Here is a 15,113-nt window from a genome sequence, read left to right on the forward strand (position 1 = left end):
ATTGTAAAAGGTATTGTTTCTATAATTTCCCTCTCAGTGTGTTTGTTGTCTGTGTAGAGGAATGCTATTGACTTTTGGGTATTGACTTTATAACCTTGTCCCACTTTTGGCACTGAAATGATTCATTCATATTTTGCCACATTTTGCTAAGGAGGTATATCCTTAGCTTTCTCCTGGGGCTGTATACCTAAATCTAACCTACTTTTCAGTTATTTTTTAACCCCCTGTTCTGGCCAGCTATTTATAATGAGTCCCAAGTCTGGGGAGCAAGTCACCCACGGATAGAACTCTTCAATGGTGTATGTAAGGCTCATCCATGTTTTATTGTAGTACAAAGTTGGCATTCTCTCTCACCCTATGTGACACACATGTGGTCAGCAGTAAGCCGTGGAACCACACTCAGGAAGTCCTACTCCAAAAACTTCACTTTTGACAGCCAACATTAGGTCAGGTCATATTTTAGGGACCCATTCAACAGGAAAGAAATCAGAACTGATCAATGGTATATGTAATCTTGTGTAGTTTAATGGTTGTAAGACATTCCTTGCCAAAAGTAATGAGATGTGAAAAATGGAAATAATAGTCTTAAGAAAATTGAAGAATGAGAAGTGATACAAATACTCAAAGCCAGGCAACATGTGGTCAGCTTTTATTTGCTTATCCACTGACCCTCCAGGTCTCACCCTTAAATGACCACCTTTTTCCTGTTTTACCTCAAACCTGACAATTCCATCAGGTTTTTTAGACAGACATTTTATGTTGATATCATTGGGTGCCATTTTTATGAATAGTTAAAATGATTTTATGTAGGGCAAGAAGAGACACTCATTTGTCTATTTTGCAGTACTTTAAAAGCTTTAGTTTTGCCAGGGATATAGCTCAGCTACAAGAGCCTGCCTGGCAAGTACAAGGTAGGTTCTGAGTTCGATTCCTGGTACCAACACCAAAAAAACCAAAGCCATAGTATGAGTAGGAGGCTGAATAATTGCCAACAGAAAATCACAAGAGATTTCCTGCATCTTCCTTTCACTCTTCCTCCACACTACGTGAAGCAGAAAAGAATCCACTCAGCAACTGCTAACATCAGGAAGAAGCACAGAAGGCTGGCATGGGGGCTGTGGTCACAGAAGTACATGATTCTAGAGATGTAATGAGTGACAAGGGACATCCGTGGCCAGTTCTCTCAGGCCTCCATCCGGTGGCCATGTAGGTAGCTGTGGATTCTGGAGACTAGCAATTTGGCCAAGCTCATAGTCCTTTGAACTTGCCAGGGACATAAGTGGGCAAACTGCATATTAAAGAACATGGGGTACCCCTACATTGCAGCAAACAACAGAAAGGCTCCCACTGTGCCCCGCTTGAGGCTTGCTGGGCTCTTTCAGTAAGCAGTCTCAGTAATGATTACAGAGTGAATTAAAACAAGGAACAGCTAAGTAAGGAAGTGTAGTAGCACTGAGGTAACCTCTAAGAGACAAAGCATCCTCCTAACATTTTAACGTTTAAATGATTCATTGACAGAATGAGCAGCAGTGGAGCACAACATCAACTCGAAACTTGAGAGGCCTCTTGCCTACTTACCCGTGAACAGCTAGCATCACCTCGTATCTTAGAGGTACCGCTAATGTCACTTTGTTGTCCATCAGTTTGTCCATTTCTCCTTCATTTTCACTACAGAAACAAAATATACCATGTTTGGATCCCGTAAGACAAAATCATCTTTGGGGAAAGCAATTTCCTTTTATGTATCCCTAAAGGAATGTTTGGATCTTGGTTTAACAAATGCTTCTGGAAGAGTAGGAATAAAACACTGGTAGTAAAAATATTTTTAGGGTAGAGTGGGGAAAGATTTGCTGTCTTCTAAGCAGTTATTTGCTTATAATGTTAGATAGATTTTTTGTTGTTGTTGGTTTTTAAATCAACCAGGTAAGAAAAGGTTTCTTTCACAGACATTAATGTGACACAGATCCAAAGCTCCTCAAAAGCCTCCCTCAAAATACAGGGCTGCAGTTCCTTAAGTATACTTTGCTTTTAGTAATAAACCATACCAGGAGGCAAGCACAGTGATGTTCAGATCTTCCTCTGCTGTGCGGAGTGAGCTCACATCCAAGAGAAAGCTCACATCTACCTGCAAAATAGGAAGGACCCACTTCAAGGAAAAACCTACAGCACATTTTCTTGCCATCTGAATTTTAATTTTTCTTCATGGTTTATTTTTGACGGACTATATGCTTAAAGCTGTGCTAGAGGCATCAGCTGCCCACCCCCTTCCTTGGCAGTGAGGTGCAATTTTAAAGTGCAAGCTTTCCCACAAGTAGCACGCAGAGACAAAGCCGACTCCGAATGTCAAGACAGGCAGGTCCAGACGGACAAAATTAGAAATGCTTTCACAACTTGAGTGGGGACTCTTGCCAAAAACACCTTTTTTGTGTGTAGCAGAGGTAACATGCCTGGCAGACAGGGCCACCTGGGGTGGGGTGGGGGGAGTGTTAGAGAGGGTGGGGGTTGACAATTCTGATTGACATGATCACTCGCCCACCTCAACATGTGTGCCCCCCTTGCTAACCACTAACACGGCCAAGAATATAAACACAAAGCTCAGAGATTTCAGGCTCAGTTTACTTGGCCATTATTACACCACTGAACTTCCCAGTCTAAATATATCTATCTATCTATCTATCTATCTATCTATCTATCTATCTATCTATCCACACACACACACACGTTATGTACAGCATAAAGATGGGGTGGGGAGGAAAAATATATTCCTGTTAGCAAGTGAAAACCGAAAGTGCTAACCACATACCCTGGAGAGATGATCTACGTATATATAACCGAGGGTGCAGATGAGTTTGACTGTGCCAGAGTTGTCTGTTACTTCACAGTTTATTTGTTTCTCTTCCTGAAAGTGAAAAATGAAACTGGTTTGGGTAGGAAGGGGATAAGAAATTTATAACATATGTGTAGGGATGAGTTTGAAAAGGAAGTGATCCTAGAAGTATTTACTTTCCTAGGAAATAATGTTCTGTTTAGAGATAAGTAGAAATATAATGTATTATAATGTTCACATAAAATCTCCATTGAAAAATTCCTAGCCTGTGGCTTTTATTCACTTTGGCATATCCCCCCTCCCTAATCTGACCGCTTATTCCTTGAAATATCAAAGTGCAAGGAATCCATAAGATCTATATTCCATTGTGTGAAAGTGTATTTGAGCTATTTAATCACAGTAATACCAATAGTTATATCTAAAAATACATATTCCATGAATTCCCGGAGCTTCTCCCCTTTCCTGTAAAACAGGCTCCTAGTGTTCTTGGGAAATGTGTTAATATATCTTTGTGTGGTGTTGAAGTTCTTTCTCAACACTCCAGGTAAGATGAAGGTGAATTTGCTGAGCAGTAGAGAATTCTCAAAGGAGAAAGCAATTGAGGCTTTCATCTCTGAAACTCCAACTTTCTACAGTATCACTGGTGGCTTTAAGTGCTTGTGACGGAGGCATTGTGGTAAGAAAAACTTTCCAAATGCTCTGAACTCTAGGAAAAGGAGAACTGGCTTAAGACTTGGCTTGGCACCAGGATTTCGGAATCAATAGAGGGCTGCTGCTTTTGACATACGGAAAGCCCTTTGGGAAGAAGGTTGTACATAACAGGGTCAACTTGAAATGAACACCATACCTCTGGGTGCCTGGCCCAAGGATCAACCAAGAGGAGCATTGTCCTGGTGCCTTACATGCTGTGGCAGTAGAAACGTGGCATCCACGCGACTCAGCACTGGGAGCAGATGCCCTTGGATTTAAGAGCTCAGGGAAGCTGCATTTCTGAGCAGGGCTATAGAGGAAGTCTTAAAATAGCTAGGAGCCTGAGTCATCATTCTAAATACTAAGACTATGCCACAAGTTCTTATGTCTCAAATCCATGAAATAAATTATACTACTTAATGTTTAAAAAAAATTAAGTCACTGAGTTGCATCTTGCTTCTGTGCCATGTAGTACTTACCAGGTCTAAAATCTTGATGAAGTAAAGACCCGGGGGGAGTTGGATGTGCAGAGTTGTTTCGTAGGCATCGTCTCCAGCATTAAATAAGGACACATTCAACATTAACGTCTTCATGCCTCCAACAGCGAGATAGGTTTTATTTTCATATGGCCTAAAAATAAGTAATTCAGTTCTTATTTAGAAGTAATAGGAAAAATAAAAATTCCATTTCCATATATGTATTTATGTTATGCTAAAATGTTAATTTAGAAAAATAACTGTGAAATGAGCCCCATATAAGCAGATTTATATTAAAAGTACTCAGTGTTTTGTCTTCAGTCGGCTATTGCTAAAGAATTGTTTTTCAACTGGTTATAGTGAATTGGTCTGTCTTCTATAATTTTAACAATTTCCTCAAGATTATGCAGTGTTTCTAAAGGTAAAGCATTTTTCCCTTTGTTTGCTCAGGCTTTGAAGAGTCACTCAACTAGCTGCTGCCCAAACCAATAAAAGACAAGGAGAAGGGAATCGGAGAAAAGGAGATTGAGAACATACAGGGAATGTTTTAGTAGCTGTGAGAAAGGCAAGGGTCATGACTGCTATGCCCATCAAGTGGGTGGCACTGTGATTGTTGGACTACAATTAATTTCTGAAGCAGACAGGTTGACCACTTCTGCAATACATAGGGTGAGTTATTGCAGAAATTCACCACTGTCCTCTGAACTGCAAAGGGAAGCCAGTTGCAGTCTGTCTTACCAGAAAGGTAAGCTCAAATCCTGGGACTGCCACCAGTTCTTTGGGGTAGGGGTCATTCAGCATTTCTAGGTTTTTGGCCACCCTAATAAGAAATAGTTAACATTACCATTCAGTGAAGATGTGGATTATGCATATTCCATGAGATCTTCAGTGTGTTATAAGTCTGAAGGAATTTATCCAAAGACTATAGCTAGCATATTCTAAAACCTCAAAGCACCTGCAGATTTCTACAAAGTCCATTTTCTTTCCTAGTGAGAAGATCAGAATAGCTGAATGCTAAAGAAGAGTTTCAATTACAGTATAGTATGATTTTCTAAACTTTCCACAGAGGCAATAAGCCTTAGCTACTAGTAACTTAAAAATTAGAAAAATTAGTTCAAATTAGAGGTGGATGTGACGCAAAGTATTTATTCTGGCAGATTATCATAACAATAGCAGATAATCACCTAGCACTTTAGAACTTTGGATGTTTCCTCTATAATACTGAAATTCTGCAATTCTGATAAACGCGCATATAGGTTAATGTTTCAATAAAGTATTCATGACAATACTAGGCAGAATAAGCACTTAATAGTTATTTGTGAATTGATTAAAGATAAAGGAACGGTTTAAGAACAATGTCTCAGAATTTGTGCTGTTAAGCACTGCTGAAAGATTCATGAATACCTATAAATGAAGTTCCTACACAGTAGTTCAGGCATTGTTTGTTGCTTCCTAATACAAACAAACACTCTTCATTCTCATGTGGATCTGATACAAAGAAAGATTTGTAGATAAATGTTAACAAATATAAACATGTGAGAAACACTTCTGGATGAAAGGCTCTGGGAACTAGGCAAGGAAAGCACCTTTGCCCAGGAGTAAAGCTTATCATTTTTTTGTTTTTCTGTTATATTGATTATTTAGATTGGCTACTCCAAAGAAGATCTTTTTAAAAATAAAGCCTGACAAGTTCATGATTGAACCAGAGTTAAAGTAGATTGCTTCCATAAATTGATTTCTCTCTTCCAAATCCTCCTCTCTTCCAGTCCAGTTAGCATACCGCCAGGTCATTTCCAAAAAACCAAAGCAATCTGGACAATACCACATGCTTGGGCAGTGGCTTCCAGTACCTCCTAAAGAAGGGCTCCAAGTGCTTAGCATCAAAGGGAGGCCTTGGGAGCTGGCCCGTGTTGCTGCTACTGCACAGGTCACCCTCTGCCGCAGCCCTGCAAGGTGGTGGCCAGTGGCCACTCCCGCTCTGCCTCTGCCTCCACCTCTCTGTGCATCTGGCAGCCTTGCTAAAATTCAGTTTGATCCGTAACACCGAGGCATTCTTCCAGCCATGTCTCCCCGGCGCCCTCCTGCATGCCACAGTTTCTTCTGCAGCCAGAAGAAAGGGCAGCCTCTCCCTCTTTCAGGCATCCTGGGACCTTCTATTCAGCAGTGTTTCCAGAATTTCTAATCACTCACTGGTTTCGTGTGTGTGTGTGTGTGTGTGTGTGTGTGTGTGTGTGTGTGTATCTTTATTGTATTTTTAGGGAAGGGTCTACAGGGTGTTCAGGATCTCACTAGTAGATTGGACTCGTAGTGATTCTTCTGTTTACAGCCTCCCAAGTGCTGGGATTATAGGTGTGCACCACCACACCCAGTCTCAATTGCCATCTCAGCCCCCGGGGTGGGGCCAGCAGGGCAGGCCCAGGGGATCGAGTCCCTGGCCCTGCACCTGATTGCAGGGGCTTTAATCTGCTGAGCTACTTGGCCGACCCTGGTTTCTCTAATCTAGAGCTGTGTCTGGGAGGGAAGACGTTGGACGACCGATCATCAGTTTTCTCCAGGGGGTGTGTGTGCTCACATGGTCTGTATTCACGTGTAAAACGAAGCATTGGGTTATACCCAAGGGACATGTAAAAGTCAGAAAAGTATCAGATTAAGTATTGATTTTTAAAGTTTATGAAACTGTCAGGTCACTTTTGTCAAATGATAGCTGGAGTCATGTTTCTGTTCTGTAAAATTTCACAAATTTTTCGTTTCACCAATACCTAATACAACCATCTTTCTGTGATCCACACCCACCCCACAACCTGACATAGTAGCTGCAACACATGTACTAAAGTAACCATAGTAATGTCATCATTTGATAACAGTCAATCAATACTAGAAAAAAAAATGATCCTGGGCCTGCTGTGCCGGCTCCACCCTAGGAACACTCTGAGATGCGACTGGGCGTGGTGGCACGCACCTATAATCCCAGCTCTTGGGAGGCTGACAACAGGCAGATTACTATGAGTCCGATCTAGTAGTGAGACCCTGAACACCCTGTAGATGCTTCCCAAGGATAAAAAAGCAAAACAAAACAAAACAAAAAACTAGAAAAAAGCGGACGTTACTTTTCAGAATTACTAGTTCTCATGGACCTCAGAATGTATAAACAAAATTCTAATTTTAGATACTTTCCCCCAATGTTCTAACTTTAACACCTCTTTGAAATTGAACAATTCAATTAAAAGTTCTTCCCACTTTTCCTGTTTTTTCTTACCTTCAAACTTACTTATGAAAATGTGTGCAAAGAAAAGCACATTTTCTAAGTATACAGCGCAATAATTTTTCATAAATTGAATCCATGTCTGAGGCCAGCACCTTGACTGAGAGAAAAACAAACACACTCCCTTCCAGTTGTTTCCCAACCCTCTAAATTCATTTGTAATACTATAAACTTGTTTGCCTGGTTTTATATAAATGGAATCTTAGCATATATACTTCGTCTATGTATCTGCCCTTCTGAGTATGGCTTCTTTTATTCAAAATTTTGTTTGCAAGATTAACCTATATCAGTATTTGTTATTTTAAGTTGCTGTGTTCATTGATGTACATGTTTCATCTTATACTATGTCCCATTGTACTTATTCATTGAATTGTCAATGGGAATTCCAGAAGCTTCCAGCTGAAAGCACCTAGTGTCTTTTGTTGAGCCCACACATGCAGTTCTGTTTGGGGAAAACCTTCCCCTATGTCAATTCTTCGTATCTACCTGGGAGCAGGTTCTCAAGAGTTCTTTTAAGCCAAGAAATAATTCTTTAAACATTTATGAATTTAAGTCAGTTATTTTCACAATTAGCTTGAGTTGTAGTAGCAAGCTAGATATAAATAGTAAAAGATATATGAGAAACTATTTTCACATTACAGAAAATAAACATAGGCTGCATAATTTCCCAATGAAAAGTAAATGTATCATACAACAGGAGTCTGAAAACTACTGCCAAAGGTCAAAATTCAAACCTCTATTCATAAAAGTTTCACCAGTACACAGCCACATTCAATTCTCACTCTAATGGCAGAGTTGAGTAACTAAGACTGAGGTTTGTCCTAAAAAGTTGAAAATATTTCCTGTCTGTTCACAGAAAAAGTTAGGTTGCAATGGCTCCCGATAGAGAACCATCAGATTGACAAGAATAGTTTTTAAATCAACATGCAATGCAATATTGATAGATTTTCTTAAAATTCACTTTGACTTTGACAATGGAGGCTTCACCCTTTCAGATGGCCCAGGATGCCTCATTTGCTGTCAGAAGCAGCGAGCACTAAAGAACATGACCCCTGAGCCTCGCTTGGTCTTGGCACTGAGATTTGAATTTAAGACCTGAGCTGCGTCTCCAGCTCATTTCATTTTGAGACAGCATTCCTGCTCTTTTTAACTCTTGCAAAAAGCTCCAAACAATGAAAGAGAAAGAAACAAAGAACACTTCGCTGTGTACCATTTCTAGCTGAGGCTTAGCTTTGCAAAGCGAGATGTCGCTGGAAGAACACAGAAGAACAATGTGGTGACCGCAGACCTCAGCAAGAGCTGGGGAACCTGACTGAGTGTCTCCAAGTGCTGGCTCAGCACCTGCGGAACAGCCGTGACTTCCCAAGGCCCCTGCCATAAACCTTTAGGTCCCTATACGTCTGGTTGGTGGCACTTGCTAAGCCACAGTGAGGAAGTTGCTGGAATAGTTATCCTCCCTCCCCCTGCTGCTCTCTAATCAAGTTCCTTTCCTAACAGGTTCTGAAAGTAAACTTCAGCTTGACATTAAAGTTTAATTAAGACTTGTGGAGGAGCTGCCTAGAAATAGACGTTTATAAAATATTCTGGCTTGTAACCAAAGCATTAGTCACCGAACACCTTTGGGAGAGAAGTTGGCACTTACACAGGCAACAGAAGGTGAAATCACTGTGTTGGTAGCCAGGATCCAAGACAACAGCAAATTAAAAAGAATCAAAATGTGCACATTTCGGCAGTGAGACTCCTGCTTTATTTTCCAATTTTAAGCTATTTTATCACATTACCATAATTACAATTCTACTCTTGAAATGTACATCTTACTGTAACTTGATCTGTTAACACGGAGCCTTTGGAAGGCGAGCCACCAGCTTTCCGTGTGAGACAATAATAAGGGATCAGGTGCACATCTGGACCTGCAACAAGACCGAGCCAGGATTTTCCCTGGGACTCATAGTTCATTCTTCATTAAAACATGCATAATGCAGACATGAAATTTACAAAGCAAGCTGGTATCCACATACCTTAAACAAGTCAAGGCACTGTGCACATACAGAATCATCACTTAATAAAGGGAAGAGGCAAAAAATAGAAAAATGATATATTCCAGTTGGGGTTGTGTTATCTGTAAGAGGAGAAATCGCTATTGGATGGACAATAGGCAGTGACCCACTCCTGCCATTATGCTGCTAGCCTTCAAGTATTATTCTAACGAAATAGAATTTTAAGTTTTAAGATTTTCCTCAGTGAAGATTTGATTTTGCAAGATCTATTCTCTAAGTCTTGGTATAATAAATAGATATTGTTTTGTGAATGAGGGCTTGTGAGAAAACTGGTTCTTAATCAGGATGGTAGAAAAAATGTAAAATAATATATTTCACTGTGTCATACATGTGATAAATTTATTTGATAAAAGATGACCCTGTGGTAAGTGGCCTACAGACCTCAGAGCAATTTTATACTTTGTACTTTATTGTTGAATCCATGAAAGATGAAAATGCTAAAAAGTTCTTGCCTACTCAAATAGATGTTATCGGATACTAAAGGAGAATTTATTAAGTAAAGGCAAACTCACTGACATCAAGGGGAAGACACTGGGAGGACTCGGAGTAGCAATTAATATGCTCTAGTGCACAAAGCACATAACTCATCTTCCCAGAAGCATGTGAAGCCAGTGAGCATCCATTTCCACTTCCTCTGTTTTACCAGGAATTGAACTTACGATCTCGAGTTTGCCAGGCAGGCTCTGTGCCATTGAGCTATTCATTTCATTAGAATAATCCTTGAAGGCTAGCAGCATAATGGAAGGAGTGGGTCACTGCCTATTGTCCATCCAATAGCGATTTCTCCTCTTACAGATAACACAACCCCAACTACTCAGAGAAGAGTCAGCACATCCCTGATACTGCAGGTAACAGGCCTCGTGCTCGGATGCAAGGACTGAGCCACGACCGAGCTCTTGTGCTCATGCAACTCTGTTTTCCTTCAGCCTGGCCAGGCTCACGGAAGGACGTATGACCCAGGTCTGGTTAGTCAGGGTAAGTCTGATGGGTTACTTCCCTCCCTAGAAAAGAAGCCTCAAAAAGGAAAGCATTTTTTATCTTGGAACTTTTTCCATGCTTGGAACACTGGTACTGCTGCAGCCATACTGTGACCAGGAGGAAAAGCCAAAAAGGTGGACAAGATGGCTGCCAGTGCTCGGTTCTTGGTAGGTGCTCACAACCTGCAACTCCTCCCACCAGACTACGAAAGCCACACTGTCTACTGTTTAAGTCACTGCCGGTCAGGTGTCATTACTTACAGTCTAAAGCATTCCTAGTGACATGAAAACAGTTGTTCAGGGAATGCCTACACCACTTACCCTGGAAGCGTGATAGGAATATGGAAGAAAGAAGTGCCGTTTATATCATTAAACTGTAAGAATCATTTGATGTTACACTGTCTATGTGATCGCTAACCCTGCTGCTCTGTTTGTAAAGTCATACTCACTCATCTTTCTTTTGCAATGGAAGTCATCTGAGCATGCTTTATTGTTCTGAGAGCTTAGTCCTGCAGGAGGAGGTGGCCTCACTTTGATAAAGAGAGAAGAGAGCTCCCATAAGCACTGTTCAGGGCACGGTTGGCAGCTTACTGTTGCTAGCTTCAGAAACGCCTGCTTTACTGAGTAAATACATTTACCTAAAGCAGGTTTAAAGAACTGGGCCACTAAAGTACCACTTGTGCCAGTGGAGATACAGCCTGCAGAATACATGGAACACGTGGTCTCAGCTGGCCTCCTGCGACTGAGGAGGGAAAACGAACACCTAAGTGGGGAGCATAATTTTGCCTGGTAAGAGTATAATTTACCAAAAGCGCAAGGCAGTGAGGCAGTTTGTCAACACCTTTCACTTTGGATAGAAAGCCTAATCAGAAGAGTCTTCATTTCTAAGTTCCTCAGTTCATTACCATTACGCTAGCAGAAGTAGCTTCTGACTTTCCTGATTGAAGAAAGACATCCTGCCCTTCCTACCTGACACCAGCATTCGCACTGCTGTCAGTCTCGTAAGACTGAAAAGTGTCTAGCCAGTCACAGTTAGCAGTGCTCATGGGCTGTAGGCCATCTACACAGAACGACGTTCAGAATTCAGTCTCCTATAAGCAACCTAAAACCTATCATAATCTGTGAACACCCAAAACATAATATAGAGCATCCTCCCATTAACCTCAGGGATGTCTTCCAAACCCTCAGTGGAAGAATGGCAGACAGTTCTAGCCCTATAGATACACCAGGATTTTTCCAACACATATGTATGATAAAGTTCATTTCATACATTGGATATAGAAAAAACATAAGTAACAATAAGGAAATCTAACAGTATTCTACACTAGCACTGCCAGCATCACTACTCATGTGCTTGAGGTCCAAAATTAAGCACAGTGTGTGAAACCCATGCACTGTGATTCTGCAACAGTTGATCTGAAAACCAGGACAGCTACTAAGGAGTGGCTGCGTGGTAGGCAGAGTACACAGTGCAGGGCGAAGCGGGACACAGAGAGATTCCATCTTGTTACTCAGACCTCTGGGCAACTTGGACCTCATGAATTATTTCTGAAGCTTTTCATTTACTACATTCAAATCACAGTTGACTGCAGGTAACTGCAACTTTAGAAAATGAAACTAAAGAAAAAGACACAGGACAGAAAAATAAATGAGCTATTTTGGCTTAGGCAACACCAATACAGCTTTGGGCATCCTTACTTGCTGACCAGGAAACCTTAGCCATGTGATACTGAGTTGGTAATTTATTCATTCCTTTATTCTTTTTCTTTCTTTCTGTGGTACTGGGGAATAAGCACAGGGCCTTTGCATCAAGCAACTTCCTTAGCTGTTTTGTTTCATTCTTGCTAAGTTGCCCAGGTGGGCCTGGATGGTACTCCTCCTGCCTTGGCCTGCCATGTGCCACCATGCCCAGGTGGCAATTGGACTTTACACTTAAATTAACCAGATTGGCTCCCTACCACATAATCCAAAAATAGTGATGACCACCTTGTAACCCAGCATGCAGTGTCATCTTTGTTACTAATGGACTATTTCTTCTTTATGTACTAGTAGCCAAATGACAGAATGAGTGATGAAGGAGAGAATATTGGGGACAAGTACATTCAAGTAAACAATTTTTTCATGTGTTTTTCAAGTGCTATTTACGCATGGAGAGACAGGAGCTTGAGGTTCAAGGGCAGGAAGGAGCACAAGTGGGCACCCTCCAAGATCACATGAACTCCCCCAAAGCTCCTGGCATGACCAGGACCTCAGCTTTACATGCCAACCTGGCTGCTGCCTCCGCTGCCCACTCTCTGCCCCTTCCCACATGCAGCTGACCCTCAATGGCAAGCAGACAACCTCTGTGGCCCTCAATTTCATATCTTCCTTCTAATGGGCAAAGCGGTTTCCATGGAGAGGACCTAAGAACAACACATAGTTACAGCAGCTCATCTTCCAGCATAAGGGAACACGGGAAGCCACTCTTATGTAGTTCTGCATGGTATTCTAACCACATTGCACAATACCATTTTTACCCTCCTATGAATTTAGATGAGAAAGTTGGTTTCTTCCTTTTCCTATTTGTTTTCCATGTACTGTTTCATATATCAACTTGAATGATAGAACCAGTTTTTTGGGTGGTAAACTAAGCATAGCCATGTACAGTGAAAGCTCATTTTGCTACCAAAACTCTATTAACAAGCCCTGATGAATGTTAAAACACAGCATGATATTCCAAAGCACAATTACACCTGGACACAGTCCCAGAGTTATCAATAAAGGATTTAAGCATGTTTCATAACACCTTACTGTTCATATATACTCATGATTTGGAAAGTGGAAATCCTTGAATGCATACTTACTGTAATATGTACTTGTCCATGTATATGTGTCTATATATATATATATATATATATATATATATATGTGTGTGTGTGTGTGTGTGTGTATATGTGTGTGTGTGTGTACACAAATAGCCAAATCTAGAATATATATAATCTCCGCTCTCAATACAACATTCTTTTTGTGTGTGTGTGGTACTAGGGATTGAACTCATGGTGCTACAAGGTACATGGGAACCTTGTGCTTGCCAGGCAAGCACTTATTCTACTGAGCTATCTCCCCGACCCTCTTTTCTAATTTTTTGAATGAGTCTAATTCTCAAAGATGAGTCTCCCTTTTCTTTAGAACCCATATACACATGTTTTGTATCTTAATTAAAAAATATAATAAACTTACTTGAAAAATCCAATTTTTGCAGAAACCTGTAAATCGGCAGAACAATTTTCATGGGCACAAAACCTTGCAAAATTTATCTGAAAGCAAAATATGGGAATATTTTTATTGCAATAGATATATTTGTATATAAAGGCATGTTTGATACATGAAGAAGTCAAAATTATTGCATCAGACTTGGAATTGACTTTAACCTTCCCTAAGAGTTCAATTTGAGAATTAGTGGGTTCGAATGGAATAACTGCAGGGTCAAAGAACCTTCGTTCTTTTTATTTTTTTTGTATCAGGAATCAAACCCAGGGCCTTGTGCTCGCCAGTCACGCACTGTGTCACTGAGCCACATCCCTAGCTTAAAACCTTAGTTCTTCTACAAGGTAAATTTAAAACCTAAACTTGTTAAATTAAAGGAGGTTTGAGAAAAGTTAAATTAAATGCACTCTGCAGATAATTGGAGCATATCAGCTGCCAAGATGTTCCTAATCAGCCTCCTTTCCATTTTCTGCTGCTATATTTTGATTGTGTTTATTATACAAAAGCATCGCACTTATTTAATTTTGGCAGATGGGAGGACAGTGATTTTACATTCATTGAAAATAGCTAAAAATAAAAATTGAGAAATTTTACTTCGAGCAAACACAGAACAAATCCAAAGTAGGATTCTGCAGGGGTTTGTGAATCAATTTGGTAGAATGCTAGAGAAGGACTGATGGTGCTACAAGGTGCACGGGAAGGGATGAAGGACGAGGAGGACAAAAGAAAAACAAAAGCTCAAAGAGCAACAGTTGGAAGGGATGAAAGAGGGAGAGATTCAGAAGAGGGTGGGCCAGGGAGATGGCTCAGTAGAATAAGCGCTTGCCTGGTAAGCGCAAGGGCCTGAGTTCAATCCCCTGTTCTGCAAACGAACGTCAGAGGAGAAGCAGGCATAGAAAGCCGACAGTGAGTGGACTGCTGTAAGTCTGTGAGACCACAGACTGCCCATGTTCGGCGAGAAGACACACACATTTTTCTGTCCGTGAGTAAGAGTGACCCCGTGTGACTCTTATTTGGAAAGTGAGTTGTGTGAAGAACCAAAATGTAGATTAACACAACTATAAGGTGTCAGTGCTTTGGATTCTATGCTTGCAAGACTAATATCAAGACATTTAAAAGTGGTTCCCAGGCTGGGGAGATAGCTCAGTGGCATAGGCACCTGCCTACGAAGCACATGATCCTGAGTTCGATCCCTAGTACCAAAAAGAAAAAAAAAAAATTCCTGAAAATCGAAGCTAAAAGAAGAGAGAAAAACTAGCTGACTTCCATAAATATTTCATATAAATAAGAGAAAATGTGCCTCTAAGTTTTTATGTGCCTCTCGTATTCTAGAGGAGGCAGTGGGGATGATGAAACTCGGTGACAGTGGTGACTAAAGGTGGCTTAGAGGCAGTTTTGCCTGGACCAGATATGGACTAGGCTTCTGTCTCTTTCATCCTTTATGCTTGTTGGTCATTTTCATGCAGGCATCTTAATGCATGCTTTTTACCATGCCCTGTTGATTATGTCTTTGTATTGCTAGACAACAAAGGTCTGAACCTTGTGGCTCCTGGGAATCAATGTAACATGAGAGAAACA

The 15,113-nt window shown here is 40.8% G+C and overlaps 1 protein-coding gene across 1 annotated transcript in view; it reads right to left on the reverse strand.

The window, feature by feature from the left end:
* Nucleotides 1–15,113, reverse strand: part of Itga4 (integrin subunit alpha 4) — an 89,115-nt gene that overhangs the window by 13,828 nt on the left and 60,174 nt on the right. The window contains exons 17-21 of the mRNA XM_004628644.2: nt 13,509–13,585; nt 3,997–4,147; nt 2,804–2,899; nt 2,046–2,125; nt 1,579–1,668 (exon numbers count right to left, since the gene is read on the reverse strand). Coding sequence (XP_004628701.2) covers nt 1,579–1,668; nt 2,046–2,125; nt 2,804–2,899; nt 3,997–4,147; nt 13,509–13,585 — 494 coding nt within the window. The remainder of the gene's footprint in view (nt 1–1,578; nt 1,669–2,045; nt 2,126–2,803; nt 2,900–3,996; nt 4,148–13,508; nt 13,586–15,113) is intronic.

Source organism: Octodon degus, unplaced genomic scaffold (genome assembly GCF_000260255.1).
Source record: "Octodon degus isolate 3935 unplaced genomic scaffold, OctDeg1.0 scaffold00025, whole genome shotgun sequence".
NCBI classification, from domain to species: domain Eukaryota; kingdom Metazoa; phylum Chordata; class Mammalia; order Rodentia; family Octodontidae; genus Octodon; species Octodon degus.